Genomic DNA, 26,832 nt, shown 5'->3' with positions numbered 1-26,832 from the left:
TGATGGCCAGGGGTGCCGCGGGCAACACTGACCTCTGTCCCTCTTTCCCTCCCTCCCTTCCTCTGATGCCCTCTCAAGTCTCTGCCTCCCAAAGGCTTGCACAGCTGTTTGTTGCAGCTACGAAGCTCCCCAGGCAAATGGTGCCTGTGGGACTGGCCAGGGGGTTTTTCCAGGGTGGATAAAAATCAATGATTTAAAGATAAAAAAACAGTTTTTTTATTTAAATCAATTTTTAAAATAAAATGCTTTTGGAGGAAAAGTCTTTCTAAAGATAGTTTTCAATTTAAGTTACATTATAGTCCAAAGGCTATTCCTCAGGAAATAAGGATTTGTTTTAAGTTTTTCATGTGTGCTAAAATTCAGTCTAGGGTTGTTATTTTTTTAAAAAAATTGTTTAACCACATCAGTTAACAAACATGGATACATATTCTATGTTATTGTTTTAGTTAAATAAATTGTTTAAATTGTTATTAAGGAAATTATTTTTTTTCTCCTTCCAATAAAGTACAGCAGAAAAGTTGCCCAAATATCAACATTTAACTTTTTAAACCTCACAATAATTTCATAATTATGTGTCAATGTATTTCTCCTAGTATCACCAAATCAGTAATTTTTGGTATAACTGTAAAAACTACTCTGAAAATGTATTATTCTAAAAATGAAACCTTCATCTGGTTGTAAATATTAAGATTATACCAGCAAGAATGAGTCTTTCTGTAAAAAAACAAGTATTTAAATCAAGTCTTACTGACCAGTGATTGAAATCAAATCCACCCTGGGTGCTTCCCAGGCCCCTGTGGGGCAGGGGGGTGCAGCTCAGAGACCAGGGGTAGCAGCTGCAGTTGCCCAGAGGAGTCCCAGGGAGAGGGGGCTGAGGGACCACTCCGCAAGGGAGGGGTGAGGGGCTGCTGGCTCTGCAGGCAAGGGGGACATAACTGAGCTCCTAAGCCCCACAGGGAAGCTGCAGAAAGAATGCAGTTGGTCAGGGGAACCGTGGACCCAAAAAGCTTGAAAACCTGCTCTAGAAGGTGGTGTGGATTCTGCCCAGAGGCAAACAAATTAGGCATGGGAAGAGGGTCCCACCCAGAGCATCCAGCAGCAGGGCACCCCTGAATAGTGGAAACAGCTCCTCACTGGAATAGCGTCAGGGAGCAGGAGCCTCTTCCTTCCTTCTCCGCCTCCCCCTCTAGGCAGTCATGTGGATGGGGCTCAGATGAAGAGGACAAGCCATAGTGCCAGAACCTGCTCAAGGCACATGTGGCATTTTCTCCTCTCCCTCCTCCCCCAGCCCACAGCTGACATTATTATTGCAGAAATTCCAGCAGTGGGACATGCTGGGTCATTAGCGATGTTGGTGAATTCCAAGGAAAACTGGAGTGGAGATTGCTGAATTTCTCTTACTCGTTCCATGTCCAGAATGGAAATCAGTCTAGCACTGTGGCTGAACAGGGTGGGATAATGTAATGACATTGTAGTTTACATAATTGATTGCGTAAATTACATAATTTCAATGCTGTGGACAGTGAGAGGAACAATGTCGTTTTTGGTGGAAAACTAAGTGCAGCAGTATAGAAACTGATGCATGTATCAAATACAGAACAGAGAGGAAAATGATGCCTTCTTAAATTCCTGTTGGTCATATATGTATACTCTTGATAGCATTTAATAGGAAAGCAGGCACAGTTTATTTAAAAAGTACAAATACTACTAGTCTACTCTTCCTATCTCCTACCAGTTCCCCCCTTCCTGCCAACCCCCAAAAATCTGTGGGAATGAGAGAAGAGTCCTGCTTTCTGCCCAGTGTTATGGTAATTTCCTAGATGCGAACTGTCTGGTGATTACCAGAGGCTCTGTTAAGAACGAAAGCTTTTCTCAGAAGCCTGGATCTGCCTGAGGCGTCTCTTGAGTCTTTCTGCACAATAGGGGCGGACACAAAAGCCCAGAGAGATCATCTGGCGTATTAAACAATTGCTGGAAATGGGGAAGGGGGTGAGGGGGGGCAGGCTTGTTCAAGAGCCGCCAGAGGAGGATCTGTGAGGAGGGGGCTGGCGTCTCTGGCCACCAGTGGACTGTGCGCTGCTCCGATCAGAGCTGCACCTGGCTGCTGCACTAAGTTGCAAAGAGCCCTTGGAGCCTGATGGAGCCCAGCGATCAAAGGGGATTCCCCTAAATTAGCGTGCCCAAGTGAAAAAGCCACAGCATTGCTCCTGGGTCTGGCCTGTCTCAAAGGAACTGAGGGGTTTGGGGAAGGGAAGGGGCATGTTGGTGTGCTTGCAGTCGGTCCAGTCGGCTCTTTACAGACACTTCAGATTACAGACTCCGCTAACCTAGAAATAGTACTTCGGGTTAAGAACTGCTTCAGGACGAGAACAGAAATGGCGTGGTTAAGGTTAAGAACAGTTTCAGGTTAAGAATGGACCTCCAGAACGAATTAAGTTCTTAACCCGAGGTACCACTGTTGTTGGCTTAGTTCCAGTGTAGGATTGGTACCTTGCAAAGAGGAAGTAGGCCCGTCACCTAGGCAACCTGAAGAGCAGACTGAGGCTCCACTGCCAGCCCAGGGACTCTGATGACCCTTTCTTTGAGAATGGTCAGCACCCAAAGAAAGAGGGGAAGGCCTCATTTGTGGAGCTGCAGAGAAAAGATGCTGAGTAGCTGCTGGCTTCTGAGGACAATGTGGCAGCGGTGGCTGAGACTTTAATTTTTTGACAATTTTATTTCTACACTGTTTGTGGTGTAGTGGTTAAGAGCGGTGGACTCGTAATCTGGGGAACCGGGTTTGCATCCCCGCTCCTCCACATGCAGCTGCTGGGTAACCTTGGGCCAGTCACAATTCTCTGAAGTCTCTCAGCCCCACTCACCTCACAGAGTGTTTGTTGTGGGGGAGGAAGGGAAAGGAGAATGTTAGCCGCTTTGAGACTCCTTAGGGTAGTGATAAAGTGGGATATCAAATCCAAACTCTTCTCTTCCAACCATTTCTCACTGGTCTTCAAGCAACACTATGAAGTAGTCCCTTGAGCAGAGATGGTGAGCAGAGATGTTTTAGAACCACTAATCCATTTAAGGCACCTTGAGGCTGCACCTTCTGGCTTAGATGGCATTGTCTCCCTTCTGCGGGAGGGGCTGGTGGAGCTGGATATGGTCATTAGCCTGTGACGACATTCTCTCTGCGTTCCCACTGTGCCTCTTGACCAGCCTGCACTCTGGGTTCTCAAAGGCCAGTGGCCTGCCTTTGCCCTCTGACTTCCTTGTCTCATCAGCTGGTGCTGGGAGAGAACAGCTGTCTATCACAGGCAGAAAAGGCATTGATCATGGCAGTTTCGTACAGAACAGTGCTGGGAAGGGAAGCTTCATTGACTTTTGAGACATGGTGACCCCACCTGTGCTCCTTCAAGCTGATGTCTGCAAATCAAAAAAGCATCCAGGCATTGCTAAATGATCAAATGGTGTCAAATGTTTATGTTTGCAATAGGAGGCCCTCAAATCTTACTTTGGAACACGAGGTACATAATTCATGTCCTTCTGGGAGGGGTGCTCTTCCCCAGACATTGTCTGCAGGGGCGGAGGGGTACATCAGGAATCGGATGCCCTTGACAGCTCTGTTTGAGGACAGCAGGTCTCTTTGGGAACTGAAAAGGCTAAAACTGCTTAATATACCAGTATTACACACAGAGAGAGACAGACACAGACAGATTAAGAGGCATTTAACTAGCAGCATCCTTGTTAGTCCCTGTGGGTGTGAAGGGATTGACCATAAGAAGAACTACAGAGAAGCTAGAGGACTCAGCGGAAAAAGTTACAGTCACAGACAAGGTTTTGTAAAGAAATTTGAATGGTGAAGCCTTGCAGTTTGGTGTAAACCAGGGAGCAGGAGATGCTTTGTAATGTATACCAAGAATATTGGGCTCCAGTATGTTCCTTTTCATCTTGAAATGCGAAGGGGCACATGTGAGTCCAGGGCTCAGTGTCATCTGGTTCACATGTAACACTAAGCCAAACCATGGCTTAGCATGAACACGCAGATACTCAGAGAGGAAAACCCTACTGCTTTACTCCTCCTCCAGCCGTGCTGCTGTGCTCCAGTGAGCTAATCCATGGTTTGGCTTAGCATGTTGTCTGTTCTCATGGTTTGGGGCCACTCCAGGCAAAACACAAACTGTCACCAAGGTTTGTTTTTGGTTTACAGCTAATGGCTTGCCTAGAAGAGGGAAACCACAAGCCTGGGTTTCGGTGATATGCAAATCCAAACCATTGCTTAACTCGCAGCAGCAGCCATAGAACTGCAGAAGGGCCAAAAGAATCACAATCTCCTCTTTGTGAGCCTGTACACTTGTGTGTTCTCAATAAACCATGATTTGGCTTAGTGTTGCATGCCAAGTGAGGCTGTGGCTTGTTCCCAGTATCGCGATAAGCCATCATTTACCTTGATTCTGAATGCAGCCTCTGTGTGTTCACTACTTTAAACTCTGTTGTGTATCTCTCACTGCTTATTCATCCAAACCAGCCTCATGGTCCGCGGTCACTGTATGTTTCAACTTCTAGAGATAAGGAGCTAAGAGCTGTGTGGCGTGCCTTCATCCTGATCTTAAAATTACAGCTGTAAGCCAGGCATTAATCCATTTCATTGGCGGTTTAATGAATTAAAGTTTGATTAACAAATTTGAATTGACGGGGTTCCATGTAAAGGAGCACATTGTTGCTTTTCAAGCCTGTTTTGTTCTGGGATGTTGCTGTAATGGTGGCTGGAAAAGGAAGTATTAAGCATCGCCCTTAAGTGTTATTTTTGTGGTAAACTACTCATATAAATATTATTGCTGTACTATGGTACCTACGGTTATGAACTTAATTCGTTCCGGAGGTCCGTTCTTAACCCAAAATCATTCTTAACATGAGGCGCACTTTTGCTAATGGGGCCTCCCATTGCTGCAGCGCTGCTAGCGCGCGACTTCCGCTCGCATGCTGGAGCAAAGTTCGCAACAAGGAGCATCTACTTCTGGGTTAGGGGAGCTCGTTACCCGAAACGTTCATAAGGAGGACGGTACGTAACCTGAGGTTCCACTGTACATTCATCTCAATTTTTGCACACCACCTTGCAGCTCAGGTGTTTTTAGCCATGTGGAAGATCCTTCTGGCTTGCAGTCTCCGACTTTTGTGGGCCCTGGCTTCATATTAATATACTTTTCTATAGCCCCACAAGGGACAGAAACTTTGTTTTTTTTTAAAAAAAGGAAAGCAATGGAATCTGGGGATTCTGAGGGAAGTGAAAATTCATTCCGTGGAGCAATGGCAAGATCAGCTGGAACAGATTCATACACCATCTCAGCATTCCTCTCTTCCACTTTCTTCCCTTTCTGTTTTTTCCTCCGTTCTGGGTTTAGAGAGGAACAAGGCAGACTGAGGGCAAGCAGAGCCAAGCTGCAGAGCTGTGGAAGGAAAAGAAAAAAGATATCTTTGTGCTCTCCAAACAAATGTTGGGTTTTGTGGCAGCTGCTTCTCATCTGTTCTCAAGCTTGGGATTCTCCGGACGGCAAACTAATAACAGCAGACTTCCCTGAAGCCAACCTTTCCCGGCAATGGGGCCATTTTTTATAACTTTTTAACACTAGCATGCCAGAACTTGAAAGGGTTGTATTGTCCCAAGCTCTGTTCTCTTGTGATAACAGGCTCAAAAGGGTAGATGGGGGAGCTCAACTTCTAAGGTTCTGGACAGAACCCTGCATAGAGGAGGAATAACAGTGGAGCTGAGAGGGGGCCTGTTTGGGTGATACTTTGCTCCTGGGGCACAGTTTGGGAGTGATGGGGGAGAAGCTCTCTGTTCTGCACACCGCTCCCTCGTGCCTCTCACCAGAACAAGTGAACTGGCAAGTGCAGCATTGTGTCCCTTGCCCAAGTTCATGTTGTTCAGTTTCCCATGGGCAGGGAGGGAGCGTGCAGGTCAAAAGGCCCACACTCGCTCCCCTCCCGTTGATGTTCCCAAGGACAAAGTGCCACACAAGCAGCCCCAAGGTGAGCCAAGGCAGGCCTCGTGCCAACATGCAGTATCCCTGGCCCCAGAGCCCTGGTAGGGTCAATTGCTCACACCTCCTCACTAGCCCCAGTCATCATGGCCAATGGTCAAGGACAGTGGAAGCTATAGTCCAGCAACATCTGCAGATCATGGGTTCCTCACCCTGATCTAGACCTCTTTCCTCCAGCCCTGGACTTTATCAGCCCTGTTACCTGAGATAGTTCCAGCTGAAGATACCAAGAATTGAGCATTTATTCTACCACTGAGAAGGCTGGCTCTGATCTGGCAGGCTCTGCTCTGTAAAAGGTTTGAGATTGCAGTCAAGAGCCCAAGCCTAATGGCAATCCTTCTCCTTCCTTTCTCAAATAATGTCAAATAATGTCAAATAATTTTGGCATCAGATTCCAGCCTAGGATGCTGCCTCCCTCTTATTTTCAGCAGGAGTTAATTTAGAGTTGTAGGGAGGCAAATAATTCAGCAAATGGCTCAGAAATCAGTATCCCAAGCACCAAAGTCAGGTTTCTGTCAATTAATGGCTAAAATGATGGATTCCACCAGAAAAAGAGGAAGAAGCTTTGTTGTATTTGCTGTTTCTTCCTTGAGTGTTGCATTGTGCTGAATATGGGGAATAAAATTCATATTTAGGCAGCCTAAAGACCTAGAAAATCAGTGTTGTGTTACACCACAAATAGCTAACATTGGTAAGCAGTTGGTAACTTTTATGAGCTTACAGGATTTTTCTACCTTCATATTTGGTGTGCAAGGTAGGCATGGGGGGCAGAGTCCAACTAACTAGATACGTTTTAAGATACTAAAGGGGAAAAGGTGGGAGCCTTGTTTCAGAAACTGTAGAATCAAAAAACCTCTCCATTTTGGAATATGAATTCCAAACGCTTTTGAATTACAGTGGTACCTCAGGTTACATATGCTTCAGGTTACAGACGCTTCAGGTTACAGACTCCGCTAACCCAGAAATAGTACCTCGGGTTAAGAACTTTGCTTCAGGATGAGAACAGAAATCGTGCTCCGGCGGTGCGGCAGCAGCGGGAAGCCCCATTAGCTAAAGTGGTACCTCAGGTTAAGAACAGTTTCAGGTTAAGAACGGACCTCCAGAACGAACTAAGTTCCTAACCCAAGGTGCCACGGTATTGAATATTGTTCCACAAGATTTATTTGTTACATGCTGCCCTGGACTCCAGAAGAGGGTGGAATATACCGTATTTTTCGCTCTATAGGACGCACTTTTTCCCCTTCAAAAATGAAGGGGAAATGTGTGTGCGTCCTATGGAGCGAAGACGCCATAGCCCTGCGACCCTCTCCCGGCTGGAGAGGTAACGCGGGGCTATGGCAGGAACCTCTATAGCCGCGTGTCACCTCTCCAGTCGGGAGAGCGCGCGCAGGGCTAAAGCAGCCCCCCGCGACCCTCTCCCGGCTGGAGAGGTGACGCGCGCCTATGGCAGGAGCCTCCATAGGCGCGCGTTACCTCTTCACCTGGGAGAGAGTCGCGGGGGGCTGCTTTAGCCCCCCGCGACCCTCTCCCGGCTGGAGAGGTGACGCGCGCCTATGGCAGGAGCCTCCATAGGCGCGCGTCACCTCTCCAACCGGGAGAGCGCGGCGGGGCTAAAGCAGCCCCCCGCAACCCTCTCCCGGCTGGAGAGGTGACGCGCGCCTATGGCAGGAGCCTCCATAGGCGCGCGTCACCTCTCCAGCCGGGAGAGCGCGGCGGGGCTAAAGCAGCCCCCCGCAACCCTCTCCCGGCTGGAGAGGTGACGCGCGCCTATGGCAGGAGCCTCCATAGGCGCGCGTCACCTCTCCAGCCGGGAGAGCGCGCGCGGGGCTAAAGAAGCCCCCCGCGACCCTCTCCCAGGTGACGCGCGCCTATGGCAGGAGCCTCCATAGGCGCGCGTCACCTCTCCAGCCGGGAGAGCGTGCGCGGGGCTAAAGAAGCCATAGCCCCGGGACCCTCTCCCGGCTGGAGAAGTGACGCGTGACTATGGCAGCAGCCTCTCTGCTGCGCCTTTCCGCTGCTCCCTGACCTGCTCTTTGGGGCTGGTGGTGGGCTCCCCCCGCCAGCCCCAAAGAGCAGGTCGAAAGGAACCTGAAGCCTGGAGAGCGAGAGGGGTCGGTGCGCACCGACCCCTCTCGCTCTCCAGGCTTCCAAGGTAGCCGCCTGAACGCACCTTAAACGCACCTTGTTTTAGAGCGGGAAAACAAGAGGGGGGAAATTCTCCCACTTTCTGGCAGCGCCTCCTGCCGCTTCACTGAAGGGGCACTGGGCAGAGAGCGGAAGAATTTTTTTCCCTTGTTCTCCCCCCTCTAAAACAAGGTGCGTCCTATTGTCCGGTGCGTCCTATGGTGCGAAAAATACGGTAAATGTAAAGAATCATAGATTCTGCAATGCAGAAGTCTCAGCTAAAGCATCCAGGACAGAGGGCCACCCAACCTCTGCTTTAAAACCTCCAAGGAAGGAGAGTCCACATCTCCACCTCTCGTGGGAATCTATTCCACTGTTGAACAGCTCTTACTGTCAGAAAGTTTTTCTGAATGTTTAGTCAGAATTTCCTTTCTTGTAACTTGAAGCCATTGGTTCGAGTCCTACTCTCCAGAGCAGGAGGAAACAAGCTTGTCCCCTCTTCCATGTGACAGCTCTTCAGATATTTGAACTTGGCTATCAGATCTCCTCCCCGTCTCCTCTTTTCCAGGCTAAACATACCCAGCTCCTTCAACCATTCCTCATAAGGCTTGGTTTCCAGACCCTTGATCATCTCATTCGCCCTCCTCTGCACATCTTCCAGCTTATCCACATCCTTCTTAATTTGTGGTGCCTAGTATTACAGATGTGGTCTGACCAAGGCAGAATAGAGTGCTACTCTTACTTCCCTTGATCTGTACACTAGATTTCTGTTGATGCAGCCTAGAATAGAATTAGCTTTTTTTGCTGCTGCATCACCCTGTTGACTCATGTTAAGTTTGTGGTCCACTAAGACCCCTAGATCCTTTTCACATGTACTGCTAGTAAGCCAGGTGTCCCCCATCCTATATTTGTGCATCTGGTTCTTCCTGCCTAAGTGCAGAACCTGACATTTGTCCCTATTGAAATTCTTTTTTTTTTTAAAGCTTGGGCTCAGTTCTCCAATCTGTGAAGGTCATTTTGAATTCTGATTCTGTCTTCTGCAGCATTAGCCAACCCCCCCCCCCCCCGGTTTGGTGGCATCTGCAAATTTTATGAGCATCCCCTCAATTCCTTCATCCAAGTAGTTTATGAAGATGTTGAACAACAATGGGCCAAGGACAGAACCCTGCGGCACCCTGCTTGTCACTTTTCCCCAGGATGACGAGGAAGCATTAATGAGTGCACTTTGGGTTCAGTCAGTCATCTATAGATTTATCTATCTATAGATTTATTGCAGCCATTGGCCCATATCGAAAACAATACATCAAAATTTATCCATAAACAATACAATTTAAACAGTTCCAAGTTAAAACACCCATATAAAACCAATTTTACTTCAGTTAAGTAAACACTATACACAATAAGCTCCCTCTATGTAAACCGCAATTCAAATCCATCAGATTTTGGGGGGTATGCGTCTTAGTTCTGGCACTTATTGATGGTTCTTAAGTTTAGCTAAGCTGTGAGAGTCATACAGTGATCCATTTCTCCTCTTTTGAAATAAAACATTAATCAGGTATCTAGCGACTGCAAGGGATCTACTTGTATCTTCGTCGTTTAATAAGTATATTATTTGGGCTTCCTGAGGTCCGTCAGCAATTCTCGATAAATATGGGGCCAGAAACTTGGACCGTGAAGCCGAATATAATGGACAACAGAAGATTATATGATATAACGATTCTATAGATCCACTTTTACAGTCACAGAGGAGTGAGATCTGTCCGTTGGAGAGTCTGTTACCCAACACGTTTGATGGGAAAACATTGAATCTAGCCTTTATAAAGGCATACCTGTGCGTCACCACAGATAAGGTAGTTAAATAAGATGGAAGTTTCGTTGGTGGTGTTAAGCCAAGGTTTATCGGCGAACAGGTGCCACCACCTGTCGCAATATTAAATTGTAAATCCATCTCCTCTAATTTGTGAGTTATAATTCTCTTGGCAGAAATTAAATCCAATTTTAATAGTTCAGATGGCGATAGTCCTAGGGACACAAGTTTCCCATGTATTATTTTTGCCCAGGGGCTAGGGAAGTCATCTCTCCAGAGACACTGTATCAAGTGGAGATTTGGAAGTTTATGCCATAATGCCAACCAGTAACAGAGGATGCATTTCCATAATGTGGTTTCTAGAGATGTAACATTTAGTTCCAGTCGTATAGCAGTATTGCTTACACACCTGGGTAATTTCAGCAACCTTCTTAGAAGCTGGTTTTGGATTACCTCCAAATGGGTTAGATTAACAAAGGACCCCCATATTGGGATTGCATATGCTATTGTTGCAATCACCTTTGCCTTGAAAACTTTTAACACTGATGGAATATGGAAAGCCCCATCTGAAAAGAAAAAACGCAGTAGCGCAAAGGAAAGGGCTTTAGCTCTGTTTAATACATATGCAAGATGGACCTTCCAGCCCATGTTGTGTTGGAGAAGGACTCCCAAGTACTGAAATTTAAAGACTTGGTCAATAGCTTTTCCGTCTATTCTCCAGTTATAGGTTTTTCGACTCTTGGTGAAAATTAGGACTTTGGACTTAACATGGTTAATTGTAAGAAAATTTGATTTGCAGTAAACATCAAAAATTTTTAATGCCCTCCTAAGGCCGACTCTTGAGAAGGATAGGATCACTGCGTCGTCTGCGTAGAGTAGAAGGGGGCAACGATATTGGGCAAGACGGGGGGCGTGGATCGTTTCTTGAGAATCTATCAGAGGCGCCATCATATCACTTATAAATAGATTAAAAAGGGTCGGAGCAAGGATACATCCTTGACGAACACCTCTATTGATAGTTACTGAATTTGAGAGGTCGCCGGCCGGAGTGATTCTCACCCTAGCGGCCGATCCGTCATGCAATTTAGTTATTAGCCACAAAAGTCTTTTGTCTATTCCCCATCGGGCTAATTTTCCCCAAAGTAATCCTCTGGGGATGCTGTCAAAAGCGGCCTTTAAATCAATAAAGGCCGCACAAAGTTGGCCTCTATTTGGGGAGGAATATTTCCGGGCAAGGTGGTATAAAACTAAGACATGATCAACCGCTGACTGATTCGGTCTAAAACCAGCCTGTTCAGGCCCAATCAGGTTGTTCTCTTCGGCCCACTTAGTAAGCTTAGTTAACAAGAACCGTGCATATATTTTCCCAATTAATGACAATAAACTGATATTCCTGTAATTTCCCGGATCATCTGTCGAGCCCTTTTTATGAATTGGAACAATAATCGCATCCTTCCATATTCTTGGTACCTTCCCACTGTTGTTTACGGCATCAAAAGTAGCGGCCAGGATTTTCGCCCACCAGTCTGCATGAAGTTTTATAGCTTCTGCCGGGACTAGGTCAGGACCGGGGGCTTTTCCGATTTTAAGATTAGAAATGAGTCCGTGGATTTCTTCCGGGTCAGTGGGTGGCCAAAGAGGGAGCTGCTCATAAAATCCATCGATTGTATTAATATTAAGGTCTGGTAAGGCAAAATAGTTCCTTAGGAAGGATTCCCAAACTGGGGCCGGAATAACTGTTAAGGGGTATCTTTTAGATTTTCTGTTAACCAACAGCCAGAATTTTCGGGAATTACGGGTACTTGAGGCAGCTATAAGTGCTTGCCAGCGGTTCAGTTGCCATTCCTGTTTGGCCTTTTTTTGCACATATTTGTAAGCTGATTTTGCCTGATAGTACTCCTTGGGAAGCGTAGTCGCCCCTGAGGATTTATAATCATTATAAATAGCACAGAGATGTTGTTTGGCTTGTTTACAATTACGGTTAAACCACAGTGCACCTGTCTTGAAGTGGGCCCAATTTGCCTGGTGGATTGGGACAGTAAAGAATGACGTGAGGTCGTTCAACAGATTGGCAAATAGATTAATAGTTTGATCGTGTTCATATGAGGTTATGCCAAGGGCTGAATAGGTTTGTATGATCTCCTGCTGAAAAAATTCGGAATATTTTTGAGCCTGCGTTACAGACCACTTTATACCCTTCACTCGTAATGCCGTATTAATACCCTCTACCGGGTTTTCTGCGTTAGTATCTAATTGAGTTGGATGACTGTGCTCGTCCCCATGCCAGTCTAGGTCAAACGTAGCAGCAAGTGGAAGGTGGTCACTGAACTGAATATTGCCAATCTTAAAAGAGAGAGCTTTCGAAATCAGGTCACTCGAGGCTAAAAGGTAATCTAGTACACTGTTTGATTTTATGCCTAGGTGGGTATACTCCCCCGGTATATCAGGAGGGCAGCAACCATTCAGGGGTACTAGGTTTAAGCAAATAGCCATTTGGTAAAGAAGTACTCCAGCCTCGTTTACTTTAGAGTCTTTTGAGGCTCTCCCTAAGGCATGTCTCAAATCATAATTGTCGAGGCATGGAGCAGTCCACCATTTAGCTTTAGTTAAATCGACCCAATTTGCTGCTATACGTGCGTTAAAGTCACCACCAAATTAAGGATTGGCTATTGGAATATTTGACTCAGCATGATACTAGATGATCTTCTAATATTTCCCATCTATCATGCAGTTCAAGGGACGAACCCCCTGGCGGGAGATAGACATTGGAGATTAACAGTGATACTTTCCCCCCCGACATCAGTAAAGCATAAGGGGGAGCAGTCAAAACTAATGAAAATTTGAAATGCAGCTTCAGTGAGATACCAATTACTAAACCACCTTTCGGCCGTCCTCCTTTCTGGGAGGGGCAGGCTAGAAGGGATAGTAGGTTGAATCCGTTTATGACAATTTCACCCTCCTCCCAAGTTTCTTGCAATAGAATGATATGAAACGAGTTGATATACGACTGGAATTCTGGGTCACATTTTTTCCTACACCAGCCAGCGATGTTCCAACAGAGGATCAATATTGGTGGTTTTCTGGGTTGTCCGGCTAACCGTCATTTAAATTCTTGTGGGGGGCTCTTAAAGAAGTCCGTTATTTTCCTTCGCTGAAAGTTGTCGTCCTGGTGTGGTGAGTCTTTTGCTCTGGTGCGCGCCGGTTGTGGTGAGTCTTTTGCTCTAGTGCGAGCCGGTTGTGGCACGATCAAATCGCGAGGGCCAGAATTTTTGGGGGGCAGAAGAGAGTTAACATCCTGGTGAGTAGAGATAATATTTGGTGTTTTTAGCTGTCGGGCCCAACTAGGCTCTGAAGAGGCTCCTACCAAGTCCGCTGGAGCCGTCCTCTTTGGGGATCTAACCGATACACTTGTGATCATTTGATTTATATGTCCTGCTGGGTCTTCAATCCACTCTGTGGTGACTCTCGACACTGTAGTGTCTTCCTCACGTAATTGTTGGATTTTTGGTGGAGAAGCCTGACTTGGAGTGGCCACTACCGTCTCGGGTCGTGGATGGTCTTCGATGTATGTTGATTCCAAGTCCGGCATGGAGGGGTGAAGGGACAACGATTTATCCAGGGGAGTGTTATCCTGAGTTCCATTCTTTGATCGGTTAATCACGGAGGGAACAGATAAGTCTATTAGAAGCAGGGATGAGTTACCAGCATGAAGGGGAGGAGAAGAGTCTGCCTCCAGCAGTGAGACCTTCCCATCCAATGCAGAAGGCACCTTATATGCTGGGTATTGGGGAATTGTTGTTTCCACCTCCATGGGGCATGGCACCGCTAAATTAGAGTGAGTATTATTCGTAGGAACTCCGTTGCAGGCGATACTTAGGAGCTGAAGTTTAAGTAAGTCCAGCCTATTTATAATTTCTTGTTGTTCCATCGCTGGTAACTCTCCAAAGGAGGCGATAAGCTCTCTTTCCTCCTGGGGTGTCAAAGAGTTACTGGCACAATCGTAGTGTTTAGTTGTAGGAGTGGAGGTACTATGGGACTGGCCCAGACATGGGGTGCACAGCTCAGCCCTCTTTTGTGGTTCAGGACGGGAAGGTTGTACCGTCTCCTTGATTAATCCCTCCGATAGGAGGGGTCTAATTATGGAATCCATGAAAACTCTCGTTGGAAAAAGGCCAAGACTATTCAAAAACACTTTTTGCTTCATAATAAGAGAGGGGATTTTTGCAGAGTGGAAAGCCAGCATCATTCTCTGATATCTGTTCTGGCGGACTAAGGGAAGCACAGCACAAAGATCTATTTGTGATGTCTCGAGTTTTAGAAGCCATCTGAGGTGCTCTTTAGCCCCATGTAGCGTTGCCCAACTTGGGTCCCTTTCCCGGAAGGTTAGGGAAATCTTCCTTGGATGTAGAGTCAGGGATTGGCGATTCAGTGAAGGGTTGAGATTGTATTTGCAGTTCTTCATACGATCAGTGTTTGGTGGAGCTTTCTGCCGGCACAATGGAACATCTACTGCCCCATCTTGGGCTGTCTGTACCGGCTGGTCATCCAGTTTTTGCTGAAGGCTATGCAGCTGAGAGGATAGGCCGTCAATTCTCTTAAATATACAGTTTAGAGTTCTAATTATTAGATGGAGTTGCTCGCATCCTGTGCAGTCCGCAGATTCGGCTACCAACACCTCCTTCGGATAGGGACCATCCCCATTTGTGTTACCATTAGCGTTTCCAATTTGTAGCGTCTCAGGGGCCTCATCTTTTGATGTTGTTTCAAGGGCAGTTAGAGGATCGAAACGATTTTGAATTGCTATTGAGTAGGTACATTCCTCAGGGCCTCTCCCTCCTTTAGGTGAACCCTTCCTTGATTGCTTAGGCCTCGGAGAGGATAATGCCTCGTCAGAGTTTCTTGGGCGTTTTCCATGGCCCATAAATCAATTTTGCAGGGGAACCATCGTGGGCACTGTGCTGGGGAGCTCCTTAAATCCTTTAGTCTTCCTCACAAGAATACTACCACTTCCAGGAGAGTGGTGCCATAAAATTACTCACAGTAAGGCAGCCAGTTCAAGCCTCTTCCTTCCCCTCTTCCTTGTTCCTAGGATTTTTGAGACAGCCCAGTTCCAGCAGTTGGGCAAACTTCACTTCGCACTATGCAGTAAGCTAAAAGCTAAAAGGAAAGAGCTGGTCAACAGGGCAGAGGATTTATGCCCAGGAGAACCTTTCACTTATCTCTCCCAATTAGGGAGGCGGCGGCAGCCGTGGCGGCGAGTCGGTTCAGTCAGTCAATAAATTCCATTAAATAAAATATTCCTACCCTCTTGCAGTATGCCTTGGGATATCACCACCTGAATTCACTTCAAAGTACAATGTTGACGGGCATAAAGGTAATATGGAGGTTGAAGTAAGTTTGAGTTGGTTAACCCAGCAAAATCAGCTGTTTTTATTCTACCTCTTTCATCCTGAGTTAAATGATCATGTAAGTAATAGCAGAGTTGTGATTGATGGTGAGTCTGCCTCCCAGTTCAATAAAGAAACCCAGCAAATAACTCATGATGGTGAAATGAGTGTTCCAGCCAAACACCGGTGATTTCCTTGTTTGCCAGGTCCTATTTCTAGCAAACAGTAGATGCGGCAGTAAAACTGTTCTTCGAGTGTATCAGTGCAGTTGTGGTGACAAGGTTAACTATTTTTCCCTGGAAACAATTCCTTTCATGTGTCAGGCAAGAAAGCAAGAGTAGAACTCATCTCCCTGAAATCTACTTTTCAATGTGCATTTAATTGTATTTATAGAGAAATACTTAAACATGCAATCCCTGCCTCCTCACCTGCAAATGAACCAATGTAGTTCAGGGACAGTTTTACAACATGCTGATCTGCATATGTCTACATTGCCCCACAATTGTGCAAGGAAACCAAGAGCACTGAGCAAACAGTGACTTAATGGGGAAGTTTATATCCAAGTGTGGCCCATGCAGTCGGTCAGGCTTTAATCCTTTGCGTTGCTTTTAACCCCTGCTGCCTCTATGCCCTCCTTGCTCTGAAGGCTGTAGAGCAGCCAGCTTGCCAGCTGCTGAGCTTCAGGTAGGTGCCCCTCCTGCCAGAGTTGGGTTTCCCATCTCATCCTGCCTTCTAGTCTTGGGCTGGGTCAGATCTAGACATTTGCCCATTGTAGCACGATGCTTTGTGGCTGCAGTTCATTTCTGATAACAAGTTTTTAAAAACAGAGCACTGTGTACATTGATGGCCCTGTGTCAGTAATAAAAATGGAAACCTCCTCCCCCAACCCTTGCTCCCTCCGCTCTTCCAAACGACCTGCATGCCAGCTGAGGGCTGTGTTTTACAACTGTAGGAGGGATGCCTTCTTCCCCAGTGTTTGCATGCTGCCAGAGTAATGCATCTGCGATAAACCACTCACACCTTGCTTCCCCCTTGTTTCCCCCCTCCCTCTCTGTCTCTTTGTCTCCTCTAACATTTCCAGTTCTGCCCAAAGCAAGCATTGAAGTGGAGTCTTATTCAGCTCACCCTGGTGACCTCCTCCAGTTGCGCTGCCGGCTACGGGATGATGTGCAGAGCATCAACTGGGTACGAGATGGGGTCCAGCTCTCGGAGAACAACCGGACGCGCATCACAGGGGAGGAGGTGGAGGTTAGGGACGCCGTGCCAGAGGACTCAGGGCTTTATGCCTGCATGACCAACAGCCCCTCTGGAAGCGAGACCACCTACTTCTCCGTGAACGTCTCAGGTTTGTAGCAGGCAACCACAGGGATGAGGGGCAGCAAACTGGTGTTGGCATTGCTCAGGCCCTCCAAATGTTTCAGCACCCATCATCCCTGACCATTGGCCATGCAGGCTGGGGCTTACGGGAGTTGGAATCCAATAAAACCTGGAAGGCCACAGGTTCCCCACCTCTAGCACAGCAGATAGTATCCAGTCTGGCTGCAAGGAAACCCCATTCTGGATTCTTGGTCTTCAGCAAGTCTCACTGCTTCTCAGCTTAATCTGCCTCTTGCAGGGTTGTTTGGTGTGTTGCTCAATTATTCACATGCAAAGTGCTTGAGTGCAAGTCACCTGCTCTGACTCAAGTCCTTCCTTGGATCTGATGTATGAGGGAGTATGAAGGAGTAGTTCCAAGGCGCATCTTTGATGGCATCTTTGCAGGCTTTTTTCCTTGCTGGTAGACCAGCCTTCCCCTCCTCTGATGGAGCTCAGACCTCCATCACCTTGTAGTTCCTGGAGAGGCGGCTTCCTCTTGCTCCTTTCTTGGCTGCTGGTCCCAGAGTGGTTGCAGGAGGCTTCCTTAGGTGCTGTTATAGTCTAGGCCTCCGTGGAAATTTTCCAACTGGATTGACTGTCCACCAACAAAGCCAAGAACAGGGATGGAGTTGTTGTCCATTCAAAACACAGCACAGCTATTAAGAGCAGGGCAAAAGTGTGCTCGCTCATGTCAAAGGAATTACTTACACCTAATAGATTCCCAGGATAGTCACAGTACAATGAGCATACATCTAAGGCAGGAAGTGCTAATTGTGCTTCCAGGAGAGTGTTTCAGATTTTGTTCAGTTGTGCTTGAAGGTGCCACAGAGACTGGCAAACCCAGTTTGAGGAGAAGCTATGGTGGAGCGGAAAGCATTGGGCATGATGTGGTCATCATGGCTCTACAGTGCCAACTGTATAAAACTCCATTTCTTGAGAATCTTGGTTTTTCTTTTATTTAGGCTCAAGTTTATAGTCCTTATGGCTACAAAGTGGGCAAATCCTGCCAAAAGCTCAGACAGGAGGGTGGGGTAATTGAATAAGAATTCCATTGGTTGTGAGTAAAGTTTCAGCTTTCTGCCTTGTTCTGTTCTTCTTCCCACAAATAATTCCTTGCGGAATGAGGGATTACACAGATTTGCTTGAGTTGTGTAGTGTGCCAGGATACCACATTTCACAATACAACTGTGGGTTGTATTCAACTAAGTCTGGCTCTGAGTAGACCTATTGAAGAGACTATGACATGTTTAACTTCAGTGGATCTACTCTGAGTAGGACTAACACTGAGTCCCACTCTGGCTGCAGATTGAAGGGTGGGGAAATCTCTTTGCTGACTCTCATGGTCATTGCAAGGTTCTATCTAGACAGGCAATTTATCACAAGATAAAACTGTTCTTGGGCCACCCTGCTTCAAATTTCTGATAGCAGACTGGGGATGAGGAGAACCTTTCATTTCAGAACACCTTCCCATTTTTAAAAACAGATAGCAAAGGAGAACTCTAGACATCTCGTGACAAGCTATGGATTTCCCCCTCCCTCCCCCCATAAGTAAATAAATCCAGAAGCATGTGATCTTCTGTCTCCAGTCTGAGATGGTATGACCCAGACTAATTCTTTCCTGTGCTGAGCTGTTTATCTCAAGCTGATAGGGTTGCTGATCAATACAGAGTGACAGGCGAGATACTCCTGAAAGGATATTGAATGACCAACCCAACCACAAGATCCACAGACTTTGACTGGCTTTGGGAGCCGGCCAAAATGTCTGCTTGAGACTGGGTAGGGTGGAAGGCCAGGAGGCCAACAGTAGGGGGAGCCAATGACAGGCAGAGCCAACTCTTCCCAGTTGTGTCCCCCATCCCCACTCCTCACCTGCTGAGTTTTCCAGGGCAACCTGCCAGCCACTGGCATCTTCTGGACTGGCAGGAAGCAGGCAGGCAGGTGAGGAGTGGTAACGCCCTATCCCTACCACAAGGAGCCTGTCAGAGTTCCTAAAAGCAGAAAGAAGGGCTTGTCCAAACATAACTTTCATCCGCTCCTTCCAGGCACAGCCTGCACTTTTAAGCTCCGTGTGAGAGCTTTTCCCACAAAAACCGTCTCTCTAGTACTCCATTGGAGCGTACAGTAATCCATGGGAAATCCGAATGGACATTTGCTCTGATTGAGTACTAAAAAGCTGTGCCTGGAAAGAGATGGGCAAAAAGTAAGTAAGTGTGGATGAACTCAAAGCCCCCAAGGCCAGCAAGTTTGCCTGCAGGGGGTCATCTCAGAATGAAGAATGAAAAAAAGGGGCAAGCTGGGAAGTACATTGGGGGGCCCAGTCCCACTCATATATTCCTCAGTGGTGTCCTGGGGTTTTCTTTCTCCTCCCAAGTCCCACTTATTTTCATACCAAGCAGCCCAACAGATCCAGGTACTCAGGACAGATTCCCCTATTAAAATTTCTGTCCTGCCATCTTGGTGCAAAAGCACCATTCAGGGCAGCATACAACATTTAACCATGGGAATTCTACCAAAACAACATTTCACCAAGGAGTCAGGGGTCAGCAGTTAAAATCAAAACATAAACACATTAGCCGTCATATTCAGAAAAGGCCTTCTGGAATAAAACTGTATTCAACAAGCAGAGCAAAATAGGGAGGGAGCCACGCACACTTCACAATCTGGGTGCAGCCACTGCAAAGGATCTCTCTCTCTCTCTCTTTCTACTCAAATGTTCTTTCACCCTAGATGAGATGCAGAGAAGAGTGGCCCATGATCTTAGGGAGGGGCAAGAGGTACCTAAGGCATGCAGGACTTTAAAAGTGATCACCAAAACTTTGAATTGGGTCTGGAAGCAAATAGGTAATGAGTGCAGTTGTATTATTGGTGTAACTAATACAATCCCACAGGCAAGTGCCCACCATTATCCTTGTTAAGGAAGGTAAATGTGTGGGGCTCAGAGAGCCAGCTTCCCTTCTCCTGCATCATTGCAGGCTAGCATGCTGCCCACTCAAAAATGATTCCAGCCACTTCCTTTTCTAGATGCTCTTCCATCTGCTGAAGACGATGACGATGATGACGATTCTTCCTCGGAGGAGAAGGAGGCAGATAACTCCAGACCAAATCGTACGTGTGACATTAATCAGTTAATGTAACTTGTCAGTTACGAACACAGCCAGGATTTTTATTTTTCAAATTCTCTTGGTAGCAGTGATGCTTTTCCAGCTGGAATCTGTCCATTGGCAATATTCTATGAAGCCTGTGATGCCTTTCTTTTTTTGCCCTTGAAGTGTCCTAAACCTACTTAGCAATGCTTCCACCTCCTGTGGGGGATCAGTTACTCATTCTCCCTTGGTGGTGGGGAGTGTGGCTCTTGCAACCCCTTCCAGCCTCTGGGCCACCCTCTCATGCCCAAGGGCCAGCAGGTTCCTAGTGCCTATCGTTAGGCTAGGTAGGAAACAGGCACCCAGAGTGCTGGCAAAGACCTCGTCTTCTCCCTCAGCAGTAAATTGTCCCTTCTGAGAGTAGAGCAACAGAAGTGGGACAGGATTAATTCCACAGTGGCACCTGATTTTGGGGACCAAGAAAGCTGAGCAAGTGTCCCATTTTCAACATCTAGAAGTTGCTTCCCTTGAGCAGCTGTCCTGGGGTGCAGGGAGCCAGAACCCAGCGGCCAGCAGGGCTCCTAATTCAATTGTGAAGGGAGAATTGTGCTACTTTCTAGTTACGGGATGTGTTCTTCCTGGTGCCATGAGCTTTTCCCCCTTCACGATGTGCTAAATATTGATAAGCCCCAACTTACTCGCATATCTGTCTCTCTGTCTGTTGTTTTTTTGTGTGGTGGGGGTGGTCTCCTGTAGAAGCCATTCCTCCTTACTGGACGTACCCTGAGAAGATGGAGAAGAAGCTTCATGCTGTTCCCGCTGCCAAGACCGTGAAGTTTAGGTGCCCCTCAAGTGGGACACCCACTCCTTCGCTGCATTGGCTGAAGAATGGCAGGGAATTCAAGCCTGACCATCGTATAGGTGGATATAAGGTAGGATCCCTGCTTGTCTGGAGATCAGAGGCAGATCTGAGAATATAGAAAGGGGCAATTCCTGCTCCTGTTCAGAGACTTTAAACTCTGTTGTGCTGTTTGCTATTCTGGTCTGTTTTTTCTTCATTGTCTGCTCCTCTGAATTAAAACCAATTTGCCATGCTTGTGTTCAAAATATGGGATTTCTTTGAAGTGTCCACCAAAGATGCTTTTGTTGCTGAAGAGACAAACTGTTTTTGTTAAGTTGAAATGGGTTGCCTCTTCAGCAGGTGGTGGAAACTTAAAAACAGACAAACATTTTTTTCAGTATTTGCATTTGTTACTCTCATTATAACCTCAGAGCCCATCTGATAATATATCAGAGCCTACTAATGGCTCCCTGGACCACCATTTAAGCTCTAGTTTTCTCTTATTGTTTACTGTAATATTAGGGCGCTAATAACCATTGAGGTCATAATTCTATGCTTTTGAGTGGATTTTTAAGAGTCTTTCCAGGGAGAGCAGACCACCGATGGGCACCCCTTGTTGTCGGGGCGCATCTCAGATGCCACGAGTCCAGTAGGCCTAGAGTTACCTGGCCACCAAGAGACAATATCGTTCCACATCACAAGGTTAGCCACCTGTCCCATAGTACTGGGAATGACATGGCTATCCCGACACGATTCTGTGATCTCATGGGGGCAGAGATCCATAACTTTCGTGTCGGCCTGTTGCCACCTACACTGTCTAGGGGCTAGAGTACCAGATTCGGTGGAGATTAGAGGGCAGAGGTCTTAGGCTGCTCACGGGGGAAGAAGGACAATTGCCCCCACCATACAAGGCTTACAGAGATGTGTTCTGTGAGAAGGAAGCGGACAGACTGCGCCCCCCAGGCCTTATGACTGCAAAATCGACTTGTTGCCGGGGGCTCAGCTACCCAACAGCCGACTGTACTCCATGTCAGAGGTGGAGTTGGCAGCATTAAATGAATTTCTGGAGAAGAATTTGTCATGCGGCTTCATCCGTCCATCCAAAGCCCCAGAGGGTGCCCCTGTGCTCTTCGTGAAGAAATGTAACACCTCAGAGTTGAGGCCTTGCAATGACTACAGGCTTCTGAACAAGGTACCAGTCCCCAATCGCTATCCCCTGCCACGCATCGGGGACCTGCTGGAGAGGTTGAGATTGGCAAAGATCTTCACTAAGCTCGACTTCAGGGGGGCTTACTACCTGAAACGGGTGACAGCGGGAGATGAGTAGAAGACCACCTTTTGTGCAATATACAGCAGTTTTGAGTACTTAGTCATGCAATTTGGATTACAATTGGGAACTGTGACGTTCCAGGCGTTCATCAATCATGTGTTGGGGGGTCTGGTGGACTCTACAGTGTTGTGTTATCTAGATGATCTTTTGATTTACTCAGACACCCCTGAAGAGCATGTAAAACATGTGAAAGAGGTGCTGCAGTGGCTCAGATAAAATTGGTTGTATGCCAAGTTAGAAAAGTGTCAGTTCCATGTGACAGAGGTGGAGTTCTTGGGCTACCACATCACCCCTGAGGAAGTACACATGGATCCCGCCAAGGTGCAGGCAGTGGTGATGTGGCAGGAACCCAGAACCAAGAAAGACTTGCAACAATTCCTGGGTTTTCGAACTACTACCATAAGTTCATACCAAGATAATCAGGGCTGACGGCTCCTCTCATGGACTGCTTAAGAGGTAAGAGACCCTGCCAGTGGACGAAAGAGGCACAGAGGGCGTTTGAGAGCCTCAAGGCCATGTTTGCCTCAGAAGAGTACCTAGCGCATCCCGACCCACACTGACATATGATAGTAGAGACTGACGCATCTGACAGGGCATTGGGGGTAGTGCTACTGCAAGAGGATGAGAACGGGGCCATCAGACCATGTGCCTTCCACTTGCGCAAGCTGTTGCCATCAGAGCAGAACTACACCATGTGAGAGAGGGAATTGCTTGCTATCTGGCATGCTCTGGAAACGTGGTGACATTTCCTAGAGGGTGCACAACATCAGGTTATAGTGCGCACCAACCACAGGAATCTTGAACACTGGCAGATGGCTGGACACCTTAACCAGAGGCAGATCAGGTGGGCGCAGTTCTTTGCCAGATTCAACTTCAGAGTGCAGTATGTGTCGGGTCCTCAGAACCAAAGAGCAGACCCTCTTTCCCGGAAGCCAGAATATCAGGGAGAGGAGGCTGCCCCGGTGCAGAGGCACATTCTCAAGCTAGAACAGATACAGTTAGCAGCGGTTTCAGTAGCCAAGACGCCCAACTTCCTGAAGCACACTGCCGAGGATGAGTTTGCAAGGAGGAATATGGAGGCAATACAGAGGAGAGACACAGCGGTGGAAGGTTTTGCTGAAAGAGGGGGATTTCTGTATAAGGGAAAAGCGCTGTATGTCCCAGAAGGCAAGCTACATGCCAAGGTCCTGAGACAGTGTCACAACAACTCCATGGCGGGGCATTTTGGACAGTACAAAACCTTGTTCCAAGTGACAAGACAGTTTTGGTGGCCTGAGGTGAAGGAAGAAACAAAGGATTATGTAAAGGCATGTGAGACTTGTCAGTGGGCCAAGAAGCCCTGCAAAGCGCCTACAGGACTACTCCAACCGCTCCCTACACCTCAAGGACCATGGGAGGCAATAGCTATGGACTTTATCACTGACCTACCTGAGTTGCATAAGCAGACAGTGATATGGGTGGTGGAGGAGCTGTTCTCTAAAATGGCGCATTTTGTGCCCTGTAAGAAGTTACCCTCGGCACAGAAGACGGCACATCTCTTCATGGAACATGTGTTTAAGCTGCATGGGCTGCCTTTGAAGGTCAGCTCAGATAGAGGAGCACAATTTACCTCCCAGTTTTGAAGGGAACTAATGTAGCTGCTGAAGGTGCAAGTTTGCCTCACGTCCGCTAGACACCCACAGACAAATGGAGAGTCAGAAAGGACGAACGCAACCTTGCAACCGTACCTGTGATGTTACATGAGTTATCAACAGAACGATTGGGTCAACAAGTTGGCCCTAGCGGAGTTTGCATACAACAACGCAGTACACCTGTCTACCCAACAAACTCCCCTTTTTGCCTGCCTGGGACAACACCCACGCGCCTTGCCGGTGCAGGATGGTGGCATGTCAGTGTCAGACGCAGAACATTTTGCAGAAGAGCTGGCAGCTATGTACAGCTTACTACAAGAGCAGTTGGAGCAAGCTAAGGACGCATATAAGAGGGAGACAGATAAGCATAGACGGCACGGAGATAAGGGTGAGAGACCAGGTGGTGTTGTCTGCCAAAGACTTGCCTAACAAGGGGAGGTGCCGGAAGTTGGGCCTTCAGAGGGTGGGACCATTTGAAGTAGTGGAGCAAATTAACCCAGTGTCATTCAGGCTTCAGTTACCGATCTCCATGAAGATACACCCTGTATTTCATAGGTCCTTGTTGTCTCCTGTGATTCCTGCACACCCATACCAAACACCTAAGGAGGCACCCCCCACCATCAATAATGATAGAAGGTGAACCAGAATGCAAAGTGTTGCAGTTACTGGACTCTCACTGGAGGGGAAGGAGATTGCAGTATTTAGTGTCTTGGAAAGGTTATGGGAATGAAGAAAATTCTTGGGAGGATTCTGGAAACGTGCACACCGCTAGGTTACAGGCAGAATTTCACTGCTGGTACCCCAACAAACCCAAACCAAGAGGGTGGAGGGAGGAGGAGGAGGGGGTGGAAGAAGAAGAGAGCGAGGCAGAGTGGGGCTCGAAACAGAGGGAAACCCTCAAGAGGAAGGGGAAGTGGAAGAGAGTGAGGAGGACTGATGGGAAGGCCTAGACAGCGACCCTCGGAGGAAGGAGGAACAAGAGGAGGAGGAGGAGAATCTTAAGGGAGAGGATGGTGTCGTGAACACATCTGCCCCAAGTAGAGGAACAACAAGAGTTAGGAAGCAGCCAGACAGCTGGGAGCAGTCCCCCTCCCCCTCCCTCTGACACGGAATGAAATGTAGATAAGGCGTTAGCAGAGAGTGGGAGGGCGAGAAGCTAGCTCGCTCAAGAAGCACAGGCATCTTCAGAAAGCAGGAGGGGTAGTGTTTCCTCAGCGGAAGAGGAGGCAATTAATCCCCTGAGCCCAAAGAGTAGACGTATGGGAAAGGTATTAGACAGGAAACAAACCCAGAAACGTAAGGGTCATAGGTTCAGGATATTCTGCAGAACCAGGAAGCACTGCTCAGAAGGGTCAACTGACTCGTAAGGCACGGACGCTCAGTTAGACGTCCGAGACTAATTGTATTACAATAAATCTTCAAGCTAATTACAACTTGCGTGCTGTGTTATCAAGATGGCAGCCTGGGTTCCTGACAGAGAGTCCACAACCTTCCGAGAGAGTTCATTCCACTGTTGAACAGCTCATGCTGTCAGAAAAGTTCTTCCTGATGTTGAGCCTGAATCTCCTTTCTTGCAACTTGAAACCATTGGCTTGGGTCCTAGTTCTGGAGCAGGAGAAAACAAGCTTGCTCCATCTTCCATGGGAGACCTTTGAAGATGGTCACCACACGTCCCCCAAGCTTCCTCCCATCCATGCCAAACACATCCTTCCTCCAGCTGCTTCCCACAAGGCACAGTTTCCAGACATGCAACCATCCTGGCTGCCCTCCTCCACACAAGTTCCAGTGCACCAGCAGCCTTCATTTACCTTAATTTAGTGGAAAATAACAGACGGTGTTACAATGGCACTGTTCTCTAAAGCAGGAGGAGGCACTGCAGTTCCTAAGGCTACAGGATGGCAGGCTTTTTTGAGGGGGGGCTCCCAATTGCAGCCAGTTGCCTATGGATATGATCTGACTCCCTTCTCCCACTAGCCCCACCTGGCATAGCCCAATGGTCATGGATGATGGGAGCTATAGTCCCATAACATTGGAGGGAATGATGTTGGCTACCCCTGGGTTAGAGTGTTGGGCTTGGGAGACCCGGGTTCAAATCAGAAAACTCACTGGGTGGCCTTGGGCCATTCACTGTCTCTCAACAGGGTTCTTGTGAGGATCAAATTGAGAAAGGGCAAACCATATATGTCTGCTTGAGCTCCTTACAGGATATAACAGGATATTAGCATACTAGTAGTGATGACAATATATTGGCATTATATAAAATACAAAGCAGGAGTGTCCTCGGGGAGATGCATGCTCCCCCGGGGCCCAGGTGCCTTTCTCAAGCAGCCCCCAGTGAGGGAGGTGCCAACCCACCACCACCAAGCAGACGCCACAGGTGTGGGATGTCATGGTGCACGTGTAGAGGCAAGACCAGCTGCCTTCAGGTGCCTCACCTGCAGTAAAGTCTGTCTCTACAGCCACAGCAGATGCTGTAACTCTCTGACAGTTTGACTTGACTTCTGAAGCCACTCTCTTGCATCGTCTCCCAAGACACATGGAAGCCAACTACAACAATTAGCTCACTGACTGAAAAGCAGGTGATTGATCAAGACAAAAAGCTTCAAAATTGGTTGATGGTCCTTTTCCCCCTCCTTCCTGGAGCTTCTTATGCCACATCACAGATTACGTCCCCAAATTACGTGCCTGTTGCAGCTGGGAAAATATCTTCAGCATGTCTTGCAAATAGGGTCTGCCTCCAGCTAGATGTGGTCTCATCATCTCCGAACCTCTCCAAAGCCAGGCGGAGGCGTTTGGCTGAAAGTGCGACAATGCAGAAGTCATTCTGGCGCTTGCTGCCGGGCGCTGCTGCCTCCAGTTAGAACAACTTGTTTCCATCTGGAGTGACTCACAAGCAGAGTGTGGCCTCTGCACCTCCCACTGTTGGCAGAGCCAGGGACCCTCAGCTACAAATAAAACTCCTTTAGCAGCAGCCACTGACGCAGACAAGAACCATCCTGTTCTACTTTCCCCCTTTTTAATCTTCACGTCTGGTCAAAGAGCTGTGCCTGAAGAATCAGTAGTGGCTTTAATGAATCAGATGGTCCCTGTCATTTTTCTCCTGGGCTGAACCTGATCAAGCAACAGCTCCCGGGCACTTCCTGAAAGTAATGGCTTTTTTCCAGAAATAGTCATTGCTGCAGCTTCCTTAGTTTTAATCTGCCTGCCCATGTTGCGGCTTTGCCTTTGTTCTCTGTGCTGCCTTTGCCAGCCAACG

The 26,832-nt window shown here is 47.5% G+C and overlaps 1 protein-coding gene across 4 annotated transcripts in view; it reads left to right on the top strand.

Moving 5' to 3' along the window:
- FGFR1 (fibroblast growth factor receptor 1) overlaps positions 1-26,832 on the top strand; it is a 115,395-nt gene that overhangs the window by 51,469 nt on the left and 37,094 nt on the right. For all 4 annotated transcript variants that reach the window (XM_053367605.1, XM_053367604.1, XM_053367603.1 and 1 more), the window contains exons 3-5: positions 16,417-16,680; positions 19,713-19,796; positions 20,531-20,706. In XM_053367605.1, the coding sequence (XP_053223580.1) occupies positions 16,417-16,680; positions 19,713-19,796; positions 20,531-20,706 (524 nt within the window). The remainder of the gene's footprint in view (positions 1-16,416; positions 16,681-19,712; positions 19,797-20,530; positions 20,707-26,832) is intronic.

This window comes from Podarcis raffonei, chromosome 15 (assembly GCF_027172205.1).
Source record: "Podarcis raffonei isolate rPodRaf1 chromosome 15, rPodRaf1.pri, whole genome shotgun sequence".
NCBI lineage: Eukaryota > Metazoa > Chordata > Lepidosauria > Squamata > Lacertidae > Podarcis > Podarcis raffonei.
Note: the sequence above shows the minus strand (reverse complement) of the source record. Positions and strands in the feature narration are given on the sequence as shown.